This window comes from Onychostruthus taczanowskii, unplaced genomic scaffold, assembly GCF_017590055.1.
Source record: "Onychostruthus taczanowskii isolate IOZ18803 unplaced genomic scaffold, ASM1759005v1 scaffold114, whole genome shotgun sequence".
Lineage (NCBI taxonomy): Eukaryota > Metazoa > Chordata > Aves > Passeriformes > Passeridae > Onychostruthus > Onychostruthus taczanowskii.
In genome coordinates, this window is record NW_024498074.1 from 476,755 (window position 1) to 503,309 (window position 26,555).

Below are 26,555 nucleotides of genomic sequence, written 5' to 3' on the forward strand. Positions count from 1 at the left end.
ACGTGTTTAACAAATACCTAAGCTAAGTGAATTCCTACATGGGATATGAAGATGAATCTGGCTTCCTAAAAAGAAAGGAAAAAAGCACCCCACCAAATGCATTTCCATTGTACTGTACGTGTGGCACCTGTTTCTGCACCACAAAGAATTCCATTTCTAACAGGCTTTGAAAGAGGATGGTAAAAATAACTAACTCAAAATTACTTCATCAACTCCATTAAAACAGGTGCCTGGGGAAGGTACAAAGAACCCATTAACTGGTCCAACAGAGGTCAAGGCTAAAGCACAAGGTCAACCTTGGACAAAGAATCCAAACACCCACATGATTTTTGCATGTACTTGCCAAGAGACACTGGCAAGCTCCACCAAAAGGCACAGCACAATAGGAAAACATTCTTTTTTCCTCTGGTATGTGATGTTACTTTTGTACTTAAATGCCAACAAAAAACCCAATACACCACTTAGATTTTTCCTTTCTTAGTAAGCCATAATGAACTGTTCTTCCCCAAAACGCTTGAATTAATTTTACCTGCATCACAGATGAATTTGGTATTAAATTGGTCAAAGCCAACTGCTCAGACAACAGCTCACTCCATCTGTGCAGTCACTTCCCTAAGACAGGCACAGACAGTACATCCACATGCTTTATAGACTGACCAGAATATTCTTTTTTTCTTTCTGTTGCTTAGTCATTAATTGCCTCAAGTAGAATCTTTACCATACAGTTGTGTATTTTAATACTTCCACATACAAAACCCACTGTAAGTAAATTACATGAAATAAAAATATAATTGCCTTCTTCCCTACAACGCTTTAAAAACAACATCAAATCCTCCAAGGATTAAGGCCTGCGTCCTATTAATGCAGTGTCCATCAGCTTGCAAGAGTTCCATTTGCATTTCCAAACAGATCACAGCTAAGTCTGTAAGGCACCACAGTCCTCCTTTCCCTCAGGGTGATGGTGGGTGCAAATCAGCATCTCCAGGGTGACTTCAAGGGTGATGAAGCTCTCTCCAGCATTTATTTCAGCAGCTGTTTTCTCTTTTTCAGAAGTGCATCTCTAAGAGCCAGCTAACCACAAAACAAGAGGGGAATATTCAGGTAAGAAGCATAACTGAGAAAGCACCACTACCATATCAGAACTCTTTTCAATTTCTTTAACCTCTGCTAAGAACACTGGGAGTTCACCAGCTCACACTGGGAGCAGTGCAAATGCTAACAATCAGAGTGGCAGAAACACTGGGGTTATGTACATAAACTTGACAGTACAATTTAAGAGCTGGGCATTACCAAATCCTACACAAAGAAGATTAGAACAAACTACTCGACTGACTCACTTCAAACAGAAGAGATCAAGAAAGTTAGAGTTCAGCTGAGGGGTAAGTGAAATTGGTGTTTCATGAAGGAGTATAACGAAACAGCTTTTCAAGGGGGAAGGAGGAATTTTTCCAAGTACCATTATCACTCTAAAGAGATATTACTGAACATTAACATGTTTTAGGCTAGTAAAGGAGCTAGCTCTGGACTACAGCAAGCAGGCCATCTTAACTTACAACCAAAAAGTGTAGCAGAATGCAGCACCATACAACTAAGATCCTCCCACCCACACAAAACACTTATGGTTAACAGACTGGCACTGTAGTGTAACTTTCATGGGATAAAAAAAAGTAAGAATAAATGCTGTTTAGCCATTCCATTTGAATTTAAAACATTAATGAGAACACAATCTTCAAGATGTTTCTTTTTTAAATAACTGCACCAAGTATAACTGTAAACAGCAGCTTTTTTCAAGAGCCTGGATTGTTCATGTGCAGCCTATTGGGTGTGTTTTGAGAGCTGGTTTCAATGTTGTTAGCTTTAACTGAGGTGAGGCAGAATGCTGCCAAATAAACATGTACAGAGGACACATACTAGTACCAGTCCACATCCTCCTGATCAACAGAAAAGCTTCAGATATTCTCTATGGAGTCTACTAACAGTCCCTGTGTTGCCCTTCCTACGGCAAGAAATTGCAGACAAATATCATTTGGATAAGGGGTATGATCCTGGAAACAACTCCAAGTTCAAGCAGCACATAAACACTCACACAAAACACCATCTGGGAAGAAAGAAACCCGGATCATTGGATTATTTACAAGTTTCCTGAAGGCATTTGGATGAGTTGAGTTTCTAACACCTTGTAAAACCCTAGACTAGCAGGGCTTCACCACTGAGAGCAGCACTAGTGTCAAACTACTGTTGAATTCAAGTAACCTCTTTCTAAACAGCAGCTCCAAGTAGCTAATAAACAGCATGTGCACCTATTCCTCAGGAACATTTGTGACAAGCTATTAGATGACCTCTATGGCAGGACAATCTCTTTCTAAACAGCAGCTACAACAGCAGCTAATAAACAGCATGTGCACCTACTCCTCAGGAACATTTGTGACAAGCTATTAGATGACCTCTGTGCCAGGACAAATGAGTCTGTGATAGGTCAGACTATGGAGAGTGAACCACAACCTGCCAAGCAGCTCTTCCTCCAGGGTAGGACTCGAGCAAGCCAAGCCACAGGCTTTGAGTTACAGCAGCAACACCTCTGCAGAGGGCAGGCAGCACCACAGCTGTACCACAAATGACTGCTCACACTGCCCCATCCATCTCCAACATGAAACATTACCTGTTTCTCCCTAAAGGAACGCTTGTTCTTGGTCCGGACGCTGTGGCTGTACCTCATCATCATGAAGTTCTTGTTCTTTTGCTTTTCTTTGTTGGAAGAGCTGGCAAATGGGTTAATCTTGGTTTTCTTTTTCACAAATTCCTTTCTGTCTGTTTTTCCAGCCTAGAATAGACAGTGTGATAGAGCAACAGGGGGTCATTTTCCTTCACCTACTATCAACATCACCTGCCTGATGGTAACAGGTTCTATGGCAGTAACAGCCAATCTGAGTTCATCATGACTGTGTTCATACATGCCTTCTCCCATACAGGCTGTATTTGTTAAGTCACAATGAAAATTGGGTCTGTTTGCTTTTTCATGGTCACATGTGACCAGCAGGAGACTGTTACAGCCAAGATGCAACAGCAAAGAACGAAACAAATCACTTGTCAAAACCCACATGGCAGCTGGGCACCTACCTTAGATATGCAGCCTCAGCATTTCCTCCTGCACAACACAAACCCAAAACCAAAAGGACAGGATACAGGACACACCAGTTCCTCACCTTTGCAGTTGCCAGTCTGGTCTCCTTGTCCGACTTGGGCTTCTTATGTAGATGTTCAATATCTCTAAGTGAAAGCAACTCTCCCCTACACACAAATCCAATAAATATCAGCACACAAAACTTCAGCTGGCAAGGAAAAAAACATGCCCTCTTCACCCTTGGTCTCTCACCCATCCTAGACCACTGTCTCACCATCAGTTTAGACACAAATACTTCTTGTTCCCTTCAGGCTGCTCCTCATGCTTGGGATATCCATTACACAAGTCACCCACTCATTTTTCAAGTCCTTTTTCCACCAAGTTTAAGAAACACTGGAGCTACAACCAGGCAGCTACTGCTGCAAAACACCCCCTCTCACACCTGTTGGCCTGAACAAGTCAAACAGTCTCAGACCTTCCACAAGCTCCTCATGACGTTTCCCCCAGGGCTAAGCAAAGTCCCAGCCCAGGACCCATTCTAGGTTCTGGCTGTCACCAGGGAACACTGATGAACAGCAGAGCTCTGCACCCTGCTGCAATGAAGAGCTGCATCAGCAGAGAATAGGTAAAAAAAAAAACCAAACCACTCAAACAGCCCATATCCTACCTGCCCTCCTCCTCCTCTTCATCATCTATTTCAATATATTTGCGCTTGGCAGCTTTGCCAGGTGCAGAATTGATTTCTTTGGAAAGCTGGGCAAGACGTATTTTCTTGAAGTCTTCCTGAGTTAGCAGCCTGCTTGTACTGACTGCTGCAGCTTTGGCTTTCCGTTCCTCTATGGGCATGCTTTTCACTTTTTCTGCCTTTGGAAAAGAAAATGGTACAAAAGAATCAGAGCCTTGCACCCCACTCCTGTGCTACAATCCTAGGCTCACAAATACACATCATGCAATGGCAGTGTTGTTGGGAAATGCTACAATCAGATGTCAGGCCTTTTCCTTGTCTCAAAGCCAACACCTAGTGTCTGAATGGAGTACACACACACACCAGATTTTGGGAGTACAAGCTCTCAGCTGATGATCACAGCTCTGAAGGCATTGAGCCCTGAGATATAACTCCTCCTTCTCCCCTCCCACCCTCACAGCATGTGTACTGCAGCAGCACTGCTGAACAGCACTTCAGCCTCACTGCTTCAGGACAGCTCACTCTGAAGGCCTGGGTACATGAGAATGAAGAGCAATAGGATCTGGTTTGTAATTAACAAGACTCATATATATTTGGCATAAAAGAGACTTCCAACTCACTACTTGTTGCTGCTGCTCCTCGTCCGAGGAGTGATGCACATCAATCCATTCTCCATCATCATTGTCCTCCTCTTCACTCAGGCTAGCACTTTCCCAGCCATCTGCTCACAGAACAAGAACAGAGCTGTTAATACAAACTCATCTTCACTACCCAGACTGGCAATAATTGATGCTTGGATCACCTGCTCTCACCACCTTTCATTTATTTCACTTAGCTCCTAATCGCATTTTGCCCTGGGACATGATCAACACTACACTCTGCAAAGCTCATTTGTCCTCTCCAGGGCAAGACCCTAAAAACTAGGTGCATTTGGGACAGCCTGAAGCACCACAGGAGTTAACAGACACTGATTACCCTCGGCAGCAATAGGGTTCCCCACTCCCAGCCACCTAAACCAGCCCAACAAGAGAAGTACTGTGGTTTATAGCTGGGTTAGTTAAGAGTCTAAGCATTGCTCTTCACTGCCATGCTGGCTGCTGTACTGGAGTTAGCAGTGTTACAGTGATCACTGCACAGCCTGTCCCATCAGGGCCTAGCTGGAGTTAGCAGTGTTACAGTTATAGCTTCACTGCACAGCCTGTCCCATCAGGGCCTACATTCCTCCAGCACAGCACCTGCAGCATCTTCAAGGCACTCAGACTTCATTCTCCAAATCTGCCTTGCTTTTAAAGGCTCTTCCATCTCTTCTGACTCAGGCAGGGGTTCCAGGGTGTGTAAAGCATTGACACAGGAACGGAATTCAATAAGCCAAATATTATATCCAACTACTATTTTGGTGTTCTACAATATTCAAAAGGTTTCATTCAAGAAAAGCTGAACACAGTTCACAGCTGTACTGTGTGTCCCTCTGCTTCCCATCTCAGTGTGTACCATAAAAACCAAACAAAACCAAACCCCACTGACAAACTGCACTTACTCAAGGATAGACATATGCAAGCCAAGGCACAGTAGGAAATGACAGGTTCCATGCCCACATAAAACCTTAGTGATGGTCATGCCCAAACCAGAATTTTTAAAGAAAAAAGGCCAACCTTCCTCTTGGGTTCCTCCCTTTTCCTTTTGATCCTCAACCTCCAGTACTTCTGCTCCTGGAATGTAGTCTTTGGCATCCAGTTCTCCATATTCATGAATCCTGGCTTCCACTGAGGCCTCAGTAGGCTTACCCTGTACAGTAACAAAAGACACATTGAGCAGGCTGCTATTGTAACATCCACCAGTCCATGAAGATACCTGGAAGAACAGGAGGCTGTGGCTCCAAAAGCCTTTCCTTACTTCATGTGGCAGAGTTTAATGACTCAGGCTGAATGTGTCAAAAGAGCTGAACTTCAGCAGCATGACCTAACCATGAGTTAGAGCAATGTGAACTAACAAAATGTGGAGAGCACAGCATGTCCAAAGGCAGCAGGCAGAGGAACAGACTTGACTCCACCTTCCCAAGAGGACACTGAGACCAAGTCTCATCATTTTTGCACATATCAGTGTTGACTGAGTGCAAAACACATGAAACACTTACCCTGAACTTCTTCTGCAGCATCTCTGGATTCAGAGAGCGGAACAGGTGTATCAGAGTTCTTGCAGACATCATCACATCTGCCCAAAAAACGAGAGAGTCAGGGAAAAAAACAGAACTTTGAGCAAACCAAAAGCCCACACAGATCTCCAGCTGTGGGGAGAGAAAACCAGAACTTGGAGCAAACCAAAAGCCCACACAGATCTCCAGCTGTGGGGAGATCTTACAGCTGACTCACATCTTCTGAGCTTATGGTTCCCTCTGATTTCTCTGGTACAGAACACAGCACTTCCTCAGGGCTAACTCTTAACAATCCCTCTCCTTGCTTTGGTTTTGTCAATTAGTTCCCCTGCCATAACTACCCTTGACTGTTTTGTCTCCCATGGCTACACACTGAAAAAAGAGAGATGCAACCCAAGCACTCAAAGTGGTCTCAGCCTGTAAAAACCAATTAGGACAGCACTTCCATCAAGGCTGTAACTGAAGACCACAAAACACAGGAAAAAAAAAGAGTTGAAAGTGGTATCCATGTAATATTTACTTTTATTTTTATGTGTCTTGTACTGAACAAGGTCTTGGAGCAGATCTTCAGTCATGGCTAAGGGACACCTCGCAGTGATTTCTTTTATTGCGTTGATTCTGGAAATAGGGAAGATGAATTCTTTTCTCAACATCAGTTAGGAGAAAGTGCCACTTGACAGACTGAATTACCTGAAACTTGAAGAACCTTAGACAGCATTTATACAACATACGGTGTAAGAGGAGAAAACCATCAGAAAATACTCCCAGCAAAAATACAGAACATTGAAGCTAACGTACTTTTAACTCAAGCAGCTTCTTGAAAGCATAGCAAAAGTAACAGGAATAAGTAGCAAGTGGTTGAAAAAAAAAATATTTTACCACATTTGGACTTGGACATGACTGATACAATTCTGTACCCACCCTACAGTCATGACCTCCCCAGAATTCTTGTCTGTGACAAAGTTGTTGGCAATGGTCATCAACACTGACTGGATAATCTGAAAATAAAAAAAACCCCACATATTTAATAAAAATTTAACACACTTAGATGTTATTCACAGACACATCCTTTTTCATACAAATTCACACGAGGACATGTCAGTACAGCCCACAAGTTTTTTCTAAACACAAATTTTCTTGCATAAAGTAAAACAATCATCTTTCTTTTCCCCCATTATGAAACAATGCCTCAGAATTTGCAAAAATGACTGCAATTACCATAAGCTTTTCCAACCAATCTGACTAATTCCCCTTGCCCCTGCCCATACACACTCAGTTGCATTTCCATGCTGCCCTGCTGCTCATTTAATACCCACCACAGGCAGAACACTGACCTCAGGTGGTACCAGCTGATGTGAAGCCTGTGCAGCAAACAGAAGAATCTTTGTCACTTCTGGAAGAAAAGGAGAAAGAAGATGCCAAAACATATTGCTGCAGCTTGCTCCAGCCAATGAACATATCCCTTAAAACTCAACAAGCTGCTCAGTTAGGCCCAAAACCTTTCTGCCTGAACTCCCTTGGGACAACTGTTTCTCCTCTCCCACCAAACATTAGGAACTCCTGTGGCCTCCCAGCCACAACAGCCTGCTGAAGCAAAAGGAAATGCTCCACAACTGCAGTCAAACCCCAGGAAAAGGAAGCCACCATAAGGCAACCATGCTTAGCTTAGCTAGTCAGGATTAGGGACTCAGATTCCTTTTATTCCTTTGCTCAAATCCTCAGGTAAGGAGCCCCGAGTGCACACAGCCTTCACAGAAGCCAAAAGAACTTGGCACTTCCAGCAGTTAGGGACTTTTATTTCCTTTGTCCACACTGGACTGCTGCCAGTTCCCAGCAAAGCACTGCTACCTGCACATTTCCACTGCCACTTCCATCAAATGCCTGTACATGAGACATGAGGGATCACCAGTACCTGGAGTAGCTACTTACCCCTCTGATGGGGCTGGAGGAACCTCTGAACAAAGGGGTAGAAATTAAAAAGAAAAAGCTGCAAGGCAAATGGCAACATATTATCTTCTTGTCTTAGAACTTGGGATCACCTTTATAAGATGATACACAGCAAAACCATCACATTCTAATGAGCTCCCCAAATGCCTCAGATTTTACAGCAAAATGTTGTCTCCTACGTGGAGTTTAATATCTGTGGGACAAGGAAATGAACTGCACCAAGATAAATACAGCTGCAGTCTCTTAGCACCTAGCCCTTACTATTTAAATCCTTATATGCCCTGAAACTGCCCAGCTTGGACTGGATTAGTATTTACTTAATCCAGTGCAAATACTTTATTACTGGGTAATCTGCACAAAACCCTCCAAGGGCAGAAGCTGCCCACTTCCCTCTTGTTCAGCACCACCTGACAGCTCTGTGGTCAGCATGAGCAGCTTCCCAGGAAGGTCTTGAAGCACCAAGTTCTCATTTCTTCTTTAGGTTCAGCTCCTCTGTTCCAGACCAATGGCTTGCTCTAGGAGTGCTCACTTAGTACCACAAGGTCTGTACCACTGTGCCATTCCACAAGGCCTACTGGCAACTCCCTGACCATCCCTACACCCTCTTGGAGATACAGAAAAATTAAATCTTGCTTTCCAGGCCAGAACATGCCCACAACCAAACCAGGCTGGCTACCAACAGACCACCCTAAAATTATCCAAGTACATACCTCATGTATTCCAACAAGCCTAGATATCAGGTCCATGAGCATCATCTTCACTTCAAATCGCTCCTTGCAGTTCTCCAGCTGCTTCAGCAGTTTTTCAGCAAAGTCTGGAAGAAGCAAAAATAGTTTTGCACAAGACTGCACGAGCATGACACAGAACTCAAATGGGATTATGGTCAGAAGAGGCAGTTGAATTTTTTTGTGTCTGGAAGGCCCAGCACCCTCTCACAGAACAAAATCAGGGTGACCAAAGCACTTACTCCAATGGGTTATTTTACTTCTCATATGCCTAAAAGGCCTCCTGTGCCCAGGCTCAGCAGAGGAAACCAGCAGATGTTCCCCCACAACATAAGTGCTGGGTCAGCACTGAAAACTGAATGTTTAGATACATTTTAGATTGACCTGAGAAAATTAGATCCCCAGAGGTTCACTGGAACAGATAATCAAATCAAGTGCTGTTAGATTAACACAAATTGCACTAAGAGAACACACTGCACACTCACCCTGGGGATCATGAATCAAGTGAATGGCAGAAAAGTTAAACACCTCTGGCTTGCTCTTCTTTTTCTGCTTCTGCATGGAAACAAGAGTAAAAAACATTTCTCTTTCAGTAACTCAAGTGCTGTCAAAAGATTGCTGCCTCTTCAAGAAGATTTTAAAAACCAACCCCATTTTCAATCACACAGCACCATCTGCCATCTGTAGCTAAACAAGCAGGGCAACAACAGGGCTTCTGTCCTAGAAGGATCAACCCATGATGGCAGGTCAGAGAGCCCTCTCCTCACCTTGAGGACCTTCATGGCTTTCTCCAGTTTCTTCTTGCGCTTGGTGGTTTTCTTGTTGGTGGCATAGCGCATCATCAGATCTCTGGCCGTGGGGCCATCATCCTTGGGGAAGGAACACAGCACTCAGGTAAGCCAGGCTTCAAATGGCAAGCACAAAATCAAACTGCCAATATTTTTCAATACCACACACTCTGAAAATTATCCCCTTCCTAAGGGTCAGAACACATAGGCACCAGCATCTAAAAAGAAAAGAGCTCTTAGCATTTGTGTTTTAACAGCCAGCAAAGACATCCAGGGGCCAGATGTCACACACTGAAATGGTTTGTGAACCACAGAAACATCTGGGCACAGCTAGACAGGACAGTGAGTAGCATCAAGGCAGACAGACTGGCAAAGCCAGAGTCACCAAGATGACAGAACCAATAATGGGTCTGAAAACCAGAGAAGGGAAATATTTGGTCACAACACCCACCTCAGACTCCGACTCGCTGCCTTGTTTCTCATCCTCATCTTTCCCAAGGAAGAACTTCAAACTAGCAACTAACACCTGAAAAGTAAAGTGAGATCGTGTGGGACAAGCTGACAGAATTTACAGCCTCCCAACATGCACACCTTAAGCTGTGCAAAGACTTAGCCATTTTTTTTTTAACAGGCATGGATCTGATCAGAAAACAAACCAAGTTACAGCCTGAGAGGCACAAGTGTTTTACAAACCCAGACCACTTTAGCTGCCCATCATCACTCAGAGGCAATCAGAACCAAAGAGCACCTGAATTGCCACAAAGCCAAATTCAAAACTGCCCATTGTCTTTTTATCATCCTGCAAAATGATTTCAAGGTAGTTGCTCCATGTCAGCACTGTCAGGAGGCCCTACAGAGCTGAGAGCCAAGGTGATGCTCAGAACTCTCAGCCTGAATTAATTCACATTGTTTTGCTGGTTAGGTTTTTAGTTTTGTTGGCTGACTGTTATTGAATGGAACCACTTTTAGACTTTCACAGGTTAAAGCCTTGTCTCAAGCCAAGGACAAGTTTTTAAAGCCTCCAGAGCCAATGCAGAAGGCTCAATATTCAGTCAGACCCCAGGCAGGACAGCAGCTCTCCTCAGTTAACCACAGGCTCACAGTGCTGACATTAAGGAGCTGATATCCTGACAGTCTGCTCTGAAGAGCAGTGAAAAGAACATGCACACTCTGGGTACCAGGCTACACTTGTTACAAGATAAGCTGCCAAGCTCCACTTCCTCCCATGAGGATTATTTAGAGAATTAAACAAGCAACAGACAAATCAGTGAAGCTGGTTTGCTATAACAGCATATTAACTTATATCTACACGAAGGTAGCCAAGGTAACATCCAGTGTATCAGTGATTCTGTTCTCACCTTGGTCACCTTGGAAAAGCAGGCAGTTGTGATGACATTGACTGTTTTGGCATCATTCCTGGAAAAAAACCAAACCACATCTTAGTTCAAGTCTGGCAATTTTGCTTTCTCAGAAAATTAGTTCTCAGCAAATACATAACTCATTTCACACAAAACATTATTTCTTCTCAGCTGAATTCCTTGCTACAAGTCACAACTCCACTGGGCTACAATTAAAAAGTCTATTTAAGCCACTGTCCCCTGCATTGTTTTGTACTACGTGCCACAAAGGATGCCATGTTCCCCACAATAATGGCACGCTGACACAGCCTGCCAGACCCACCAAATATTCCTCCTGTAGAGCTCTATCATCACATCCAGAGATATCTTGGCAGCAGTGGGATTGCTGTCTCTCAGCATGGTGTACATGAAGTTCTGCAGTGCCTACAGAACAAGTTGAAAACATGTCTTTAGAGGTTTTCTACAACAGCAGGAGCTCAGTTGAAAGCACACAGGAAAGCCAAAGCACCTACCGTGTTCACTTTATTGTTCTTGTGTTTAGCATTGACGTTCTTGATGTCTGTCACAATGTGAGTGTACAAGGTCTGCAAGTGGAGAGATGACTGGGAGTAACACACACAGAGGAACACACACCCTGCCCAAGCACTGACACAACCCAGCTGATCACCTCTGACAACATCACTGACTTACAGCAGGAAAAACAACAGGAGAGCATCCTGGGGAGACTCACGCATTTGAAACCCACACTGAATTGACAGTACAGGAAGGCAGGACAATGAACAGCATCAAATATTGCTTCAAATCCTGCCCCTGCCTCATTCAGGCCTGTTCTGACAGGTTTTCCACCTGCAGAGACAACCAAACTGCTCAATCCCAAAAAGGACAAGCCTACAACAGCGAGGTGTTTACAGCAGCAAAACTCAGTTACCAGTCCAACACAGAGCTGGAGCCCTGCCTCCAGCACTGACTGCCCAAACAGCTGAGCCATTTTAAACTCTACTTTCCCAGCCTAGCAGAAAAGAGCTGCCTGTTGCCATTACCCCTGGCAAGCTGGTCAAAACCCACTGCAGATGCAGGTTTTGGTCAGCACACCTTACCTTCCGTAGCAGTTTATCGTGGCACCGCAGCAGCTGAAAGAAGAGCTCCAGCAAACTCGTGGGGTTGATTAGGTTCTTGTTTCTCAACAGCATCAGAGCCTTACAGAAGGTCTGCAAGAGAACCCAAATTTCACATCCCTCTTCAGCTTGTCTTCATTAACAGGCAAAGCAGAAGCTCTCAGCTCACACCAAGGGCGGGCTGAGCCCAAGGCGGTCTCACCATGCGCAGGTCGGGGTCCAGCACCGTGTGGTGGTAGGCGAGCAGCTCCTTCAGCTGCTGCGGGAAGCTGGCCATGTGCTCGGGGTAGCAGTGGGCAACCTGCGAGGGGCAGGGCAAGAGAAGGCTCTAGAGCACACCTGCGCCTCCCTCACAGGGCTGGCAAGCTCTAAGTTTAAATGTTTGTAATCGGTAACAATCACTGAGGCCGGTACCAGGCACAGGCTGGCACAGCCGCTAGTGCAGGGCTCACCTGCGCCAGGAACATGAGCAGCTCGGCCAGCTCCTTACTGGGCTTGTCCGGCTGGAAGGTGAAGATCTCCACATGGGACTGGTAGTGGTTGTACTGCTGCAGGAACTGCACACACAGCAACAGAGACGGCTGAGCAACACCCGCCCGTACCCCGCGCCCGTCCCAGCCGCCCCAACCACCCCCCGGTCCGCACCTCCTCGGTGTAGGAGGTGGGGTCGCGCTTGATGAGGTTCTGCAGCTGGGGCAGGTTGCTGGGCAGTTTGTTGCCCTGGCGGCCCGACATGGCTGCACCGGCACCGGGAGCGCAGCACACGAGGGCTCAGCTGGCCGGCGCCATCTTACCCCGCCCTCGACGGCCGCCGCCGAGGGACAAACCTATGCGGGAGGCGCGCTCCGTCAAAGCGCCCCCTGGTGGCGCAGCGGTCAGCAGGGAGCAGCGGCTCGTGGGCGGCCCCGCTCCCCTCAGGCCGGGGACTGGGGCAGCGGGGAGCAGCGGCTCGTGGGCGGCCCCGACAAGCACATACCTGCTGCTGTGTTAACAGTGGCAACCTAAATGGACCAGCTCAAGTGAGTTTGGGCTTTCCTGTACCTTTTAAAGCAAGAAAAGCACATGCCCTTCAACATACCTACACAGATGACAAAAAAAAAAAAAAAACAAAAAAACCAAAGAAAAAAGTTTAGCATTACTTGGAGACTAAAATGACTGCAAAGGTAAAGGAAAGAAAAAACCCTGTTAACACATGCACAGAACAACAGCAAGCCCTCTATCACCAAATGAATTAAATTGACATTTGATAGATTTCCCTTACCAGCTATTAAATTGGTTCATTAGCACCCAAACCTGTTCAGCCTCTACTTTCAGACAACTTTCCTTTACTGAGCTCCAGCACAGCCCTTACATGACCCATCCAGCACACCCACTTGACCCTACATGCTCCCTGCCTCAGCACCTGCAGCTCAAAGTTTTACAAAACCAAAACACCACCACATGACATGGTTCAACCTAAAGAGCAGAAAAAGAGCTCAGCCTCACACTCCACTGTGTTTGCATATTTTTTTCAGGTCCATGTGTGTTTATAAATAAAGCTTCATTTTTGCTTTTTCTGAAGATAAGATGCTGATAGAGTGGGGTTTTTACATTTAAGTAGAAGAGCTGGTTTTCTTCTTTAAGATGTCCTTTTTTTGTTCATATTCAAAGTTTCTAAACATAGGTATGTCTCTTGTTTGGATTATAGAGAAGTTGGGAGTTTTTGCTTTGTTGTTAGTTAATTGTTTTTTAATAGAGAATTAAGCCTTTTGTAGGGACTTTGTCTGTGACAGTGTGTTAGAAGGTTTTCCTTTTGTTGTGTAGTTGACATGTGGGTTAAACATGCTCTAAAAAAAGCAGAACAGAGAACCAACACACTCAAACTTGAAAGAATGGGTTTTGTTCTTAAGGTAAACTAGGCTCTATTGAAAAGGAAGAAAAGGGCAAGCTGTTCCTGAGGCACTAAGGTGTTCCTGTGCACTGCATTTCTATTTTTTTTAATCACTTAAGTTGGAGCTGGGGCTGCACAGTTCATGGTTGGGATAGAACTGCACGTGGTGTTAGCCTGGGAATTTGGAGATGGGCAGCTCTTGGCTCTCTTTTGCTCTTGCTGCAATCAGCCTCAGCTTTTTATCCCATCAAGAGCTGTAGAGCTGGAGTTTTTACAGTGCCTGGGAGGCTTTACTTGAACACATTTAATGAGTTTGATTGCCAGCAGTTCATTTAAACTCTGTGTCAGTTCTTGGCCCTTAATGGCTGTAGGGAATTTGTCTTCCTGGATTCAGTATTTCTCATTCAGTAATTGAGAACAGGGTTAATGCTCTTTTCCTTAAAAAACAAGTCAAAAATCTGTAAGTCCAACAGAAACACTTATTTCTGGGTCATGATTCATAAATTATTTGCAGATTTGAGACACAGGAGCTGTGTTGTTCTGCTCAGGGGAGCAGGGGGCAGTTCCTGTAATGGCTTGAGAAATGCACAGTCACTTGCAGCTCCAGGGCAGAAAAACAGTCCAGCTGATGGTGCTGATGTGAGGTGTTTGTGTGGAAGCAGAGGCTCTCAGCCTCAGCTTTGCTTGCTGTGGCATTCCTTTCCCTGCAGCACAAATGTTGCTTTTTCTGAGGGGAGGAATGTTGCACACCATCATTTAAAGGTCAAACCCAGCACCTGGTGTGTGGTAGGAACTGAATAGCAAAGGTTTATTTGAAATTACAAATTGGCTTCATAAAGGTTGCTTGAGCACCCCAAAATATTAGTTTTGATAGGAGGCTTTTTAATGTCTTATGAGGATTAAATGGGTGCCATGGAAAAGAACTCTAATTTCTCCCTCTCAGGCATTACTTCATAGCTGTGGTCTAACATCTTGTAACATCACAGCATTCTGAGGCTGGGGAATGGTTTTGAAGATGAAAATGTCTTTGGGACAAATTTTGGTGAGTTATACATACCCACTGCAATACTTAGGCTGCCAAGAGGCCCTTTGCTCTTGGCATTTCTTTGAAGTGGCTGGTTTTTGCATGAAGGAGAGGGGAAAATGGTGTTTTTGCAAGTTTGTTTTTTATAACTCTGATATAACATCAGAATAATTGGTGTCAATCCTTTTTTAAATCTTTGTCCTTCAAAATTTGGCCCCACAAGATTTTTTTTCTTTAGGACAGCTACCTGGCACATGAAAGAACATCCTCCAGATTACCTGTCCTGGAAGTACTCTGTTCAGGGGTGATGAAAACATCTGATCTGTGGATTGCACTTGCAAGAGTTAATTTAGGGTTTTTGCAAGTTTGTTTTTTATAACTCTGATATAACATCAGAATAATTTGCGTCAATCCTTTTTTATATCTTTGTCCTTCAAAATTTGCCCCACAAGATTTTTTTTCTTTAGGACAGCTACCTGGCACATGAAAGAACATCCCCCAGATTACCTGTCTTAAAAGTACTCTGTTCAGGGGTGATGAAAACATCTGATCTGTGGATTGCACTTGCAAGAGTTAATTTAGGTGATGTTTGGATTTTGAGACTCAAATCCTGCACTGATTGGGAATCAAAGCAGCTCAGTGATGCAGAGCTGATCCTAAAATGATAAACCAGTTCAGCCTCAATCTGTCAGAGGTTATGCAAGTGCTTGGAAATATTTCTATTGTGGTATTTTGGGAGACTTTGCCTGTAAACATAAACAGTTATTTAGGGAGAGTTTGATTAATTGTGAAAGAGAAAAGAATATTATTATAGCTTTGGCTTCCTTTTATGCCTTCTTATTGAATTGAGTACAACACACAGCTTGATTGCAGAAAAAAGTTTATTGAATGTTTGACTAACAAAACTACAATTGTGGGAATAAGCTTTTTGCTGTTTCATCACTCTAATTCTGAATGATGAAAACCCTGAATGAGGGTTCTGCTCTAGCAATTTATAGAATTTTTTTAGGTTTTAAATGCAAGACGAGGAACAAGTAAAGAAATTTGAGCCTACTTGATTTTTAATTTTTTTTTCACCACTTGAACCAGGAGCAGGGGTGGAAGAAGGCAGCAGTATCAGTAAAGCAGTGGGGAAAGTGAAATGCCCAGCATCTCCCAGAAGAGTTGAGTATTCCTGGCACAGTTGAGGGCTTGGCAACTTTGCAAAACACTTCAGGGTAGCAGCATCTTTTGATCTCTGAATCTGGGAGAACTGGAAGCTTGCAGGTGTCCAACTGCTGGAAGGGTCCCTCATCTTTCCTCTCAGCTATGGTTTTACAACTCTCTTCTAGGGGCATAAATGCTGCTAATGTCATCAAAGGCTTTGTTTGAAGGTTCTGCAGAGGTCACTTGAGGGAGGGAAGGGCACAGACACTCCTGCTGCTCCTGCTGATGGAGGCAAGCAGGAGACTGAAAAGGACAGCTTCCCCAGAGCTGTAAATCACTGTAGTTCCCTTGGCTCCAGGGGAATGCCTGCCCTATATGTGCTGGGGATCTGCTCTGTATGGTCTGAGACACAGCATGGCATTGCAGGTACGTGCCAGGGGCACAAGAAGGGACACTGAAAGCCAGGAGCTGCTCTAGGGAGACAGCACAAGTCTGAGCTTGGAAATGGGAAGAGACAAGTTGGGTTTCTGCAGGAGCCAGCATTTGGGGTGCTGCCATCCAGGTGCTGTGGTGCTCTACGTGTATTTGGGATAGGAACAGGAGTGCTCTGAGGCTCTGGCACAGCAGAGGGCCGAGCTACTGGGCGAAGCAGGAGTCTGGGGTCAGAGCTGCTGGCACCTGCATCACCTCCCCGTGGTACAGCAGGGGCACGGGGGAGCTGTAGCACTCGTTCCTGTCGTAGGTGTAGCAGGTCTGAGGTTCCTCGCAGGAGTTGCCCTGCTGGGCCTGCTGGATGGCCCCACCCAGATCGATTTCTATGGGTTGACAGTTTTTGCAGCTGGAAGAGATGGGAAATAGAACAAGTGTGAGGAGTGAGGTGAGAAGATGCCCCTGCTGAACCCCAAATATTTTTTGCTTATCTGCACACAGAGCCAGGAGAGTGCTGTCCCCTTTCTAGGTGTTCCAGGGGAACATCTGGCCCTCTGGCATCTTTTAGAGGTTAAGTCTTGGCAAGGGAAGCTAGGAAATAAAAGTACTTACAGCTCACTCAAGCGGTAGACAAAAGTGGTCCTGAGCGGGGACAAGGGGTCGGAGATGTTCTCCCGAGCCTTCAGGGGAACTCTGCAAAGGTGGGAAGAGAGTCACTTGCATGAAAACTGCATCTGAAACAGTTTGCTCTCTTGTGAGCAATTCTAAACTCTCATCTTCTTCAAGTTACATACATTCTGACCCTTCTCCAAATCAAACCCCAGGAACAGGAGATCTTGGTCCTCTGCACCCTCAAAGGCAGTGACCCTCCCTGAGAGGACCACAACAATTTATATAAGTGCCACTTGCAAGGTGACAGGGCTGAGAGGGTTAATTTTTGTTAAATTCTGAGCTAGCAGATCCTTGAGGCGGATGGACAAGGATGTTTAAGTAGTGGCTCTCCTGTTGTGAGCTCTACAGCAGTCCTGCAGCTCTGGGCCTGAAGCTGGTCCTTGTTTCCCAGGGACACACATTTCTGTTAGGTGTGTGTGAGCAGAGAGCGTGGTATTCACATGCCCTCTGAACAGCAAGAAGCAGAGAAAAGAAGGATCAATACAATTCTTGTCTCATTTGCTGCTCCTGTGTTTTTGAACATGTGGAATGTGTTGGAAGATTATTTTCCTGAAGGTGATTGCTTGATTGGATTCTGGTGGACCTTGTTTATGGTAATTAGCCTATCAGGTCCAAGCTGTGTGGACTGTCTGGTCAGCAGACAGTCATGAGTTCTTTAGTTCTTGTTAGTGTAATAGAGTGTAAAATAGTTATAATATAGTATAATAAAGTAATTAATTAGCCTTCTGATATTGTGGAGTCAGATGCATCATTCTTCCTGCTCAGGGTCACTTTGTAAATACTATAGGAGAGGACAGGACAAAGTCCTGCTCTTGAACTGAGCTCTGTCTCACGGGAGACAGTTTAGGCATGAACTGATAGTTGATCAGTTAGTTGAACAGTTCAGGCCTATACTGATAGTTTAGGCATTGACTCTTTTCCCAGGCTTTCTGTTAGGTCAAAAAGTCAATCCAGTGTCATGGGCCAAATCTGCTTTAAGGTTAGATCAACTTTTGATGGATCACTATCTACTTCCCCAGCCTATTTTGTGAAGTTACTACTGATCTGCCTAAAACATGGAGGTGTTTTTTGTATCTGAAGGGACAAACCAGAGAGGTTCACGTGAGGCAGAAAAGCACTTAGCCAAGTGAAATACTCAGGATACCACAGGAAGCAGCCCACATGAAAAGCTGGTCACTTTACTTTTTACAATGCAAAGAAAACTGGTATAACACTGCTTCTCCTGCTCACCATCTCTGTGAAACACTTGGCTGCCACTTACATGATGCGGATGTTCCTTTCCAGGACTTCTTCCTCAGGATTTTCTTTGGAGGGGACAAACTTGGAGGTCACTGTTACGCACTGGCACTTATTATTGACCAGCACGTACTCCTCATCGCTGGGACCCACTGGATAACCTGCAAGCACAGGAGAGGCAATCCCAGAATCAACAGCCAAATCCTTGAAAGCTGCTCCAGCAGATAGCCAAGGGATGAAAATGCCAGCAATGCACCATTGCAGCACCTGGATTGGTTCAAGTTGAGGTTGCAGCAGGTACAAGTGAATTCCTTAGCAAAGATGAGTTCAGCTGTCTTCCTGCTCAGCTCAGTGTGCTGTGTGTAGGGCTGGTGGGACTGGGAAGGACAAGATTAGGGGCCTGGACTCTGTGCCTGGTGAGGGACAGACATGCAGGGCTTGCTGGGAAAATGGGAAGAAAGTCCCAGCCACACCTGATGGCTGAAGTGCTCTTTTACTAGGAATTGGTTATGCAATTCCTCTGTCATGCACCAGGGCTGCTTGAGCAGTCCAAACCCCTGTTTGATTCTGACCTCTAAACAAATGTCTCTGACCTTGCCAGTGTGGCAGATGTCAGTTTTCTTTGAGTGGTATCTTGTCCTTCAGGTTCCTGGGAGAACAGCTGCCAAAAAGCACAGGAGGAGCCAGCAAGGAGCAGCCCCCTGCCGTGGCAGGGACAGGCTGTGGCCCTGATGATGCTTGTGGTTTGCAGGGCAAACTCCAGTCCTGATTTACCTCTCCAAACTGCTGCTTCTAGCATGCTACTAGGTATGAAACTCAGTCAAAGCAGGCTGAAACATGCCAGGTGTCACCCAGAGGCTTTTGGGATGTTCCTGATGTTGCATCATTCTTGCTAGAGCACCTTCAGCCTGCTTAGAAGTACTGCACCCAGTGATTTTTGTCATATGGGGGCAGTTTGTTTTAGGCTCAGATGGATCTCAGTTCTTGCCTGCTCTGCTTGTCCCTTGGTTTAATCAGAGAAAGAAGAATTAGGCTGAAAAAAGCTGGGTTAATCATGTCTGTAAAGGATTTTGGACTTAAAAGCTTTGGTCCTTCCTTCCCCTGTAATAACCTGGTCTCATCTACTTCCATTCCAGGATTTCTGAGATAGTTACAGGCACCCTAACTGTGAAAAAGGTACCAATACTGTGTAAAATGATGTCTCAGTGGCCCTAGAGTAGACCTGCTGGTTACCAGTGCTGTTTCTGTGCCCTTTGGCAGCAGTATACCTGCTGGATAAGATTCTCTGTGGAGTTCCTAGCTTGGGAAGGGAAAAATCACTTTCCTAGCTTCTCTGCCAAATCATCATTCCACATGAGCTCTTCCCTCTGATGCAGAAGCCTCCCAGAAAACCTCTCTAGTCCCAGGCTCCTTGTCTTGGCCTCTCTTTTGGCTCAGGGGAAGTCTGTCTTTTTGTCCATCACACAGCTCTCCCTCTGCTGTCTGTGCTGCATTCCACCTAACATTGTGTGCAGTTCTTTCCAAACCCTTCATCCAAAGCCAATGTTCAAGTCAGATTCTATTGGCTTTTGGGTTGTCCCGAAACCTCTCAGAGCAGGCTTTAATTCTAAAATTAGATTAACACAATCTTATGCCTATGCAGGTTTTTCTGACTGCTCTAAAAATACTGCCCTGATTTAATTCCTTGTCTTATGCTCTTGGCTCCACTGTTAAAGTTACCGGTGCTCCATAAATTTTTAATTTAAGATTACAATGCTAAAAAAAATTGATTTTATCTGCAGTATCTCCATGTGTCACCCAGTGAAGTCTCTTGGGGAGAAGGTATTTAAATGCAAAATTTGCTAATGCTGTTCTAAATGTCCTCAGGTTGGATTTCCTGGTGCCTGAGTTGCTGCACTGAGCTGTTCCCTCCCTCCTCAATACCTATGTGACTGTGCTTTGGACAAAATTTCTCAGCATCCAGTACTGCACTGTCCTGTGATACATTGTGAAGCCCAACAGAACTGCCTGGGGTAAGCAATAAGATGCCCTCTTCCAAAAGCTGCAGGAAATGCAGGGATGCAGCTGTCTGTGCTGTTGGGATGGTTTTCCATGAGAACTGACTCAATCCTGCAGGCCAGCTCCACCATGTACAGCAGGATGGGTTCATACTGTCCAGAGACCTGAGACCCACACTGAGTGTGCTGGGAGGACAAGCTGAGCTCAGTTGAAATCAAGAGTTTCCAAGAAATTCAGTGGAGTTACATGATAAGGTACAGTTATATCAGAATAAATTGGCTGCAGCTGTATGGCTGGATTACCAGGAAGGTTTTGGAAGCCTTTAGATCTAGCAGCTAAGCTCCCTAGGACTGCAGAAAAACAGGCATGCACATTTGCAGTCTATTGCTTCAGGAACCTGATAGAAAAATGCCACCTAATTATCAAGCCTTAATTTGGAGCTAGTCATCACTTTATCCTCCAGGCAGCAATTAAAACCCCACTGCTCTCAAGCAGAAACACCCTGAGGAGTCTAAGCACCACTGAAGCACAACTGCTTGAGTGGGCTTTGAGCTTTGACTCCTGACTGTTAGAATAATTCAGAGTAAATGACACAAAACCTGCCATTGATGTCTTAATCCCAGTTTTCCATTTTTTCATTGCTCACCTACCTGCCACAAGGATGATCCCCAGGGAGCCAGCCAAGGCAACACACAGCGACCAAGTGCTCTTCATCTTGCCTTCCCTTCTTTTGAAGAGTGTCAGTGGAGAGCCTGACTCTGCCTATAAGGGTGTGTGCAAATCGGTTTCCTAAAATAAACAGCCTGGCCAACACTGGAAAATGTGGCTGGGGACTGAAACCAGGTGTGTTACTGCACCAAGACCTCTGGCTTTCGGAGGGGAAGGGAGCAGGGGGTTGCACTTTGATTGTGCTTTTTTCTGTTCTTCACCAACACGCAACAGAGCTGCTGAGCACAAGGACGTCTCGTGCTGAGAAATCAGACTTAAAAATCCCTTGAGGCCTATTAAAAAACCACTTCAGGCTTCAAAATCTAAGTTCTGTTAGGACCAGCTGTGTGCAAACCTGAATTAAGGGCTGGACCTGCCCCCAAAGAGCCTGCAGTCAAAGCAGGAAAGGTGACAGGGCAGGGCTGAAAGAGGTACAGGCACTGCAGCTCTGCCCACTGCATTGAGGAGTTCATCTTCTTGTGAGTGGAAAAGGGACTCCATGGAATTGGTGGTTTACAAGTGGTCCTGAGTCAGGTGCCAGGAGAACCCTGGGGTATTGGGCATGTAGACTTTTCCTGAAGGAGGGTGGTACTGGAGAGGGCCTGGGTTTTTGGTTTTTTTTTGTCCCAGATTTGGCATCAATTGTGTTACTTCTGAAAAGCAAATGTAGCTTATAATGGCCAGAGCTGTCTCTGTACCTTTACATGTGTCTAGTACAGAAAAAGCCACTTTTTAAGGGAAACCCAAGCTTAGCAAGGGCCAGGCTTCTTGAAGAGGCTGAACTCTTCTGGCAATGCTGCCAAGCATCCTAGTTCCTGTCACCTTGCAGCATGTCTCCCTTTTTCCAGACCCTGCTGGCTGGGTCCCTAAGGCCAGAACTGTTCCAAGTCCCTGGTGTGTGCCCTGAGCTTTTTCCCCAGGCACAGACCCCTCACCCTGCAGCTGCGTGATGCAACGAGCTTTCAGGTTACATCAGCAGTGCTCATGTGTCAGGGGAGTGTGGGACTTGGGGAGGGGGAGGAAAGATGGGTCACAGCCAACCCCTTGCAGGGCACTGGGTTCTTCCACAGTTACCAACCTTGTGTTCTCATTAGAGATCTGTCTGTAGCAGAGAATAGATGTGGGGTTGTTTCCTTCCCCCATCCCAGAAAGCATTGCTGACAGTTTTATGCAGCCCTGTCTCCAAGATGTTCCCTGTGCCCCATTTTTGACAGGAGGTAAAAAATATACCTGGCTCACCAGTGCTGGTAGGGATGTCTAAATACTGTTTGTTTTGGTCACTCTTGTTTGTAAGAATTTTGCTAGAATTATACAAGAAGGGAGGATGCCAGCATCAGATAAACAACATGCAAGGGAGGCTGGTGCTGATCTGTTTTGCCTAGCTGCAATAAGAAAAATATGGCAGTGGGAACATGCAAGGAGAGTATTTTCAAATGTCAAGGCAAAGACTGAGCAGAATTCTGTGTCTTTCTGTTCACTTTGGTGGTTTTCCCTGGCTGCTGGTGCTCAGCATGTCTGGATTTCGGTTGCTAAATCTGCACGTGTGTGTACAGTCCCTTGGTCTGGATATGATGACTCGAGAGCTATTTTCAGTCCCTTCAGCCACCTGCATGTCTCTGGGGATTTCTAGCTAGATCTTGAGAGTAAGGCTTGTGTTCTGGACTGTTACTTGCATGGATTACCCCTGTTTTACTGGATGCCTTCTGGAATTTTATCTGGGCAACCAGGTGTTTGGCAATGGGCTGTATGGGGAGCTGGACTCCCAACCTCCCTGCAGGGCAAAGGCTAGAGGTGGAATAATTGAGAAGTGGGAAAGAAATGGGAGCCAGCCCTGTGGTTTCAGTCTCCATTGAGATGTCCTTCCAGTTGCACTTGGACATGCTGAGCTAGGATTTTCCAGGCAAGAAGCTGGGCAGGTGCCTGAGTGAAGTGGGGTGAAATTGTTGTTGCTGTGCTAGGGGAGTTGAACAGCACCAAGGCTCAGGGCCTCTCTCTCCACATAACACACTATCCATGAGCAGTCTGCCCTGGGCTTTTTTGCTCCTCCTTTCTCACTTGGAAGCCAACAGAATGGTGCATCTAAACACACCAGCAGTCCCTGGGTGGTGTCCTGGTAGCAGTGATCCCATGCTGCTCACAACAAACTGCTTTGGCTTGAGCAGCTCCTGGTTGACTGGATCAGCTAACTCCATCTCCAGCTTCACCAGAATTGGTTGATGTTTTCACTATGTCCTGGAAAAGGTTTGAATAGACACAGTTTTCTGCTCTTGGAAATGTACTTGGGGTTGGGACACTTGTCAATTGCATTTAATTCCAAGAGAGTCCAAGTGGAAGTCAGCAAGCTGGTTTTTGAAAGGGCAGACTTGAAAAAAATTAGGACACGTAAGATGGAAACTCAAGGTCAGGGACATGAGGAAGGCCTGGGTTTGTCTAAGCCACAGCTGCAAAAGTTAGCTGGAATTTTAGCCTGGCAGGATCTGGCTGCAGATATCTCTGCATGGATTCACACAAAGAGCCAGCAGGACTGAGCAGCCACCTGACAAGGCTGCTCCTTGTCCCCAAGCACAGCTGTATTTAGTGGCCAGGTATCAAGTGAGGATTTGCAATGAGGTGTAGCCAACAAATGTAATGGATGTTGTGTCTCCAGACCCAAGTTACTCTTGTTGCTCTTTGTTCTACAGGTCTGTATCCAGGGAGGTGATGGCTGAAAACTGGCAGGGACTGATTTGGAAAAGCAGTCTGAGGCAAAAACTGTGTTTGTTCAAGAAAGCTTGGTGACATGTGAAGAGGCTGAGTGTGTCAGAAAGTTAAAATTGAGACCTGTTTGCTAACAGATCGATCAGGATCCAAATGAATCACCAGAAAGTGAGTAAAGCACCCCACTCTGTTTCAGCTAATTTGAATATCTGCTTGACCTGGGTTTTTTTCTACAAAAAGGTGGACAGGAGCATTTATAAATACACCTGCACCTGCTCTGTGCTGAGAAAAAAGCCCCTGCACTTGTATGCAGAACTGCTTGTGCTGGGAAGTGTGCATGCCTGGATTATCAGGCTCTGGGTTTCTCAGCTTGGACTACTCTAATTCCTGTGGGTCGTTACTCTGGTCTTGTGGCAGGGCTGCCTGCAGCTCATAAAAGCACACTGCTTCCCTGTGGCTCAGTATGAGTGTCATTTTCCCGTGGGAGGCTGGGCTGGTGCTCTGCCATGGCTGACAGACACACACAAACACAAGATGACAATGCACAGGCGAGTTAGTACAGGCTGCATTAAAATCCCTCTTAGTGAGGGGTCCCCAGGTGTTGAAACATCAGAATTGCTCCTTTTCTGGGACACACGGATCTCTCGGCATAAGGGGATAGAGCCGAGGAGTGCAGAGGTGATGAAGCAGCAGCTGCCGAGCACAGCTGCCTGAAGCTGCCTGTATCCCTGTAGAAGTGCGTTCGATGATGGCAAAGGCTCAGAGAGGTCATGTCTAAACCTCTTAGGTGTCCGGGGAGGTTTGCCAAGACTTCTGCTTCTCTCCGAGTTCGATCTGGTCGTAGGGAACTGAGTACCAAGTTTTGATTACAAGGGCACACGTGTCAGGTGTGCATTCTATCTGTTTTTTTCCTCGTTGCCGTAAGATGACCGCACAGACAGCAGCTGTACTGGCTGGACTTGTAGAGGAAGAAAAAACCCGGAGGAGGAAACAAAAACCTTTTTTTTTTTTTTTTTTTTTTCCCACGTGGCATCATTGGATGCTGAGCGCTGGCACTGCTGAAGCGCCGCCTCCCCGCGGGCTGCCCGGGGCATCCCCCGCGTCCCCGGGGCGTGACCACGCTCCGGCCTGGAACAGGAAGGGCTCGGCAGCGAGCGGAAGGGACGCGGCGGAAGGGGAAGCGCGGCCGTGGCGGTAGGAGCCATGCGGACCCGGCGCGGCACCGTCCTGCGGCCGCGGGCCGAGCCCCCCGAGCCCGCCGATGACCCCGCCGAGGTGCCCGGCGGCCGCGCCGGCCCCGAGGAGCTGGCGGACGATGCGGAGCGCTTCCACGAGGAGCAGTTCCGCGCCGTGATGGCCGCCCTGGACAGCGGCGACGAGGCCGGGGACAGCGAGGAAGAGGAGGAAGAGGAGGTGCTGGGTCTGCAGCTGCCCGAGGACAGCGAGGAGGAGGAGGAGGATGAGGAGGACGAGATACAGGATCGGAATCCCTTTGTGGAGTACAGCGCAGAGGAGGATGAGGATGGAGAAGATGAAGAAGGTGAGGAAGATGAAAATGATATTGAGGATGGAGAAGAGGAAGGAGGTGAGGAAGATGAAAAGGATGTTGAGGATGAAGAGGGGGACCTGTCCATGGAAAGTGACTTGGAGGAGCGCCATCCCGAGGCCAAGCTCCCCCATGAGCTCTCCTGGGGCCAGCGCAAGCAGTTCTACTATGACACGGACTATGGGAGTGATGCCCAGGCAAAGGGCAAGCGGAGCCAGCAAGAAATCGATGCTGAGGAGGAGGAAGAGGAGCAGGAGGCTCAAGTCATCCAGAGACGGTTGGTGCGGGAGCTGGGGGAGGATGATTATGGTCTGGACATGATCCAGGGCTACCTGGCTAAGCAGCAGAAAACCCATGATAGCAAGGGGCAGAAAATTGATAAGGATCTACAGGCCCTTTCCAAGAAGGAGCAGCTGAAGCTGCTGAAGCAGGAGTCCCCAGAGCTCCTGCAGCTGATGGAGGACTTTGAGGTGAAGCTCATGGAGATCAAGGATGAGTTGCACCCGCTGCTGCAAATGGTCAGAGACGGCACTATCCCCCAGGGGAAGGGCAGCCGCTATTTGCAGACCAAGTACCATCTCTACCTGAACTACTGTGCCAATATCAGTTTCTATCTGGTTCTCAAGTCCAAGAGGATGCCGGTTCATAGTCACCCAGTCATTGAACGGCTGGTGGAGTACAGAAATCTCATCAATGACCTTGCCATCATAGACCAAAAGCTTTCCCCACAAGTCCGTATGCTTCTGAGGAACTACTACGACAAGAAGGAAGAGAAGCTACGGAAGGAAAACAAGTTTTCAGTGTTTCTCACCATGAATGGCAACAAAAACAAACCGAAACGTGCCTCTGCGCCTGTTAATGGCCAGGCTGCTGCTTCTGAGTCCTCGGATGAGTCGGAGCTGGATGAGGAGGCTGCCCTGAAATACTACAGGATGATGGAGGAGAAGCTGGCACTCAAGAGGATCAAGAGGAAGAGAACTCGAGATGAAGATGCGCCTGAAGAAGCAGCGGTGTCGGAAGGAGAGGATCCCAATAAAAAGAGAGGGGTGACCTATCAGATGATCAAGAACAAAGGCCTCACGCCCAAGAGGAGGAAGATCGACCGCAACCCCCGGGTCAAGCATCGGGAGAAATTCCGGCGAGCCAAAATCCGCCGCAAGGGCCAGGTCCGCGAGGTGCGCCGGGAGCTGCACAGATACGCCGGGGAACTGTCTGGCATTCGGGCCGGGGTTAAGAAGAGCAGGAAGCTGAAGTGATAGCTTGTTGTCAGGGCTGCGAGTAGCAGTACTGAATCCAATAAAATTTTTATACATGATGTTGTGGGGTTTATTCTTAAGC

General features: G+C 46.4%; 3 protein-coding genes across 4 annotated transcripts; 1 reads left to right on the forward strand and 2 right to left on the reverse strand.

Annotated features, from left to right (window-relative positions):
• Positions 1 to 641: 641 nt before the first annotated feature.
• Positions 642 to 12,813, reverse strand: SDAD1 (SDA1 domain containing 1). Of its 2 annotated transcripts, XM_041427443.1 has the most exons (23): positions 12,537 to 12,813; positions 12,344 to 12,448; positions 12,094 to 12,192; positions 11,874 to 11,984; positions 11,289 to 11,360; positions 11,099 to 11,199; positions 10,777 to 10,834; positions 9,870 to 9,944; positions 9,398 to 9,499; positions 9,116 to 9,185; positions 8,616 to 8,719; positions 7,888 to 7,945; positions 7,293 to 7,351; positions 6,880 to 6,956; positions 6,479 to 6,576; positions 5,941 to 6,017; positions 5,459 to 5,591; positions 5,042 to 5,113; positions 4,427 to 4,527; positions 3,789 to 3,985; positions 3,204 to 3,288; positions 2,660 to 2,821; positions 642 to 1,071 (listed from the first exon to the last, which is right to left on the reverse strand). In XM_041427443.1, the coding sequence occupies exons 1-23, from the start codon at positions 12,624 to 12,626 to the stop codon at positions 1,021 to 1,023; spliced, it is 2,157 nt and encodes a 718-aa protein (XP_041283377.1). In that variant the 5' UTR covers positions 12,627 to 12,813; the 3' UTR covers positions 642 to 1,020. The 2 variants fall into 2 exon arrangements, with proteins under 2 accessions (XP_041283377.1, XP_041283378.1); XM_041427444.1 differs by lacking the exon at positions 5,042 to 5,113 and having other exon boundaries at positions 12,537 to 12,807.
• A 2,835-nt stretch (positions 12,814 to 15,648) lies between these two features.
• Positions 15,649 to 21,023, reverse strand: JCHAIN (joining chain of multimeric IgA and IgM). Its single transcript, XM_041427376.1, has 4 exons — positions 20,917 to 21,023; positions 18,294 to 18,429; positions 16,973 to 17,053; positions 15,649 to 16,769 (listed from the first exon to the last, which is right to left on the reverse strand). The coding sequence occupies exons 1-4, from the start codon at positions 20,978 to 20,980 to the stop codon at positions 16,568 to 16,570; spliced, it is 483 nt and encodes a 160-aa protein (XP_041283310.1). The 5' UTR covers positions 20,981 to 21,023; the 3' UTR covers positions 15,649 to 16,567.
• A 3,796-nt stretch (positions 21,024 to 24,819) lies between these two features.
• On the forward strand, positions 24,820 to 26,529 carry UTP3 (UTP3 small subunit processome component). The gene has a single exon (XM_041427446.1). The coding sequence runs from the start codon at positions 24,875 to 24,877 to the stop codon at positions 26,471 to 26,473; it is 1,599 nt and encodes a 532-aa protein (XP_041283380.1). The 5' UTR covers positions 24,820 to 24,874; the 3' UTR covers positions 26,474 to 26,529.
• Positions 26,530 to 26,555: the final 26 nt, after the last annotated feature.

Coding starts and splice junctions, on each gene's coding strand:
- SDAD1 (XM_041427443.1), bottom strand. CDS start 12,626: ATGTCGGGCCGCCAGGGCAACAAACTGCCCAGCAACCTGCCCCAGCTG. Junction 11,200..11,288: donor AGAACAATAAAGTGAACACG/GTAGGTGCTTTG, acceptor CTTGTTCTGTAG/GCACTGCAGAACTTCATGTA. Junction 9,945..10,776: donor GCTTTTCCAAGGTGACCAAG/GTGAGAACAGAA, acceptor TTTACTTTTCAG/GTGTTAGTTGCTAGTTTGAA.
- JCHAIN (XM_041427376.1), bottom strand. CDS start 20,980: ATGAAGAGCACTTGGTCGCTGTGTGTTGCCTTGGCTGGCTCCCTGGGG. Junction 18,430..20,916: donor GGGGATCATCCTTGTGGCAG/GTAGGTGAGCAA, acceptor CTGTGCTTGCAG/GTTATCCAGTGGGTCCCAGC. Junction 16,770..16,972: donor GTCTACCGCTTGAGTGAGCT/GTAAGTACTTTT, acceptor CATCTCTTCCAG/CTGCAAAAACTGTCAACCCA.
- UTP3 (XM_041427446.1), top strand. CDS start 24,875: ATGCGGACCCGGCGCGGCACCGTCCTGCGGCCGCGGGCCGAGCCCCCC.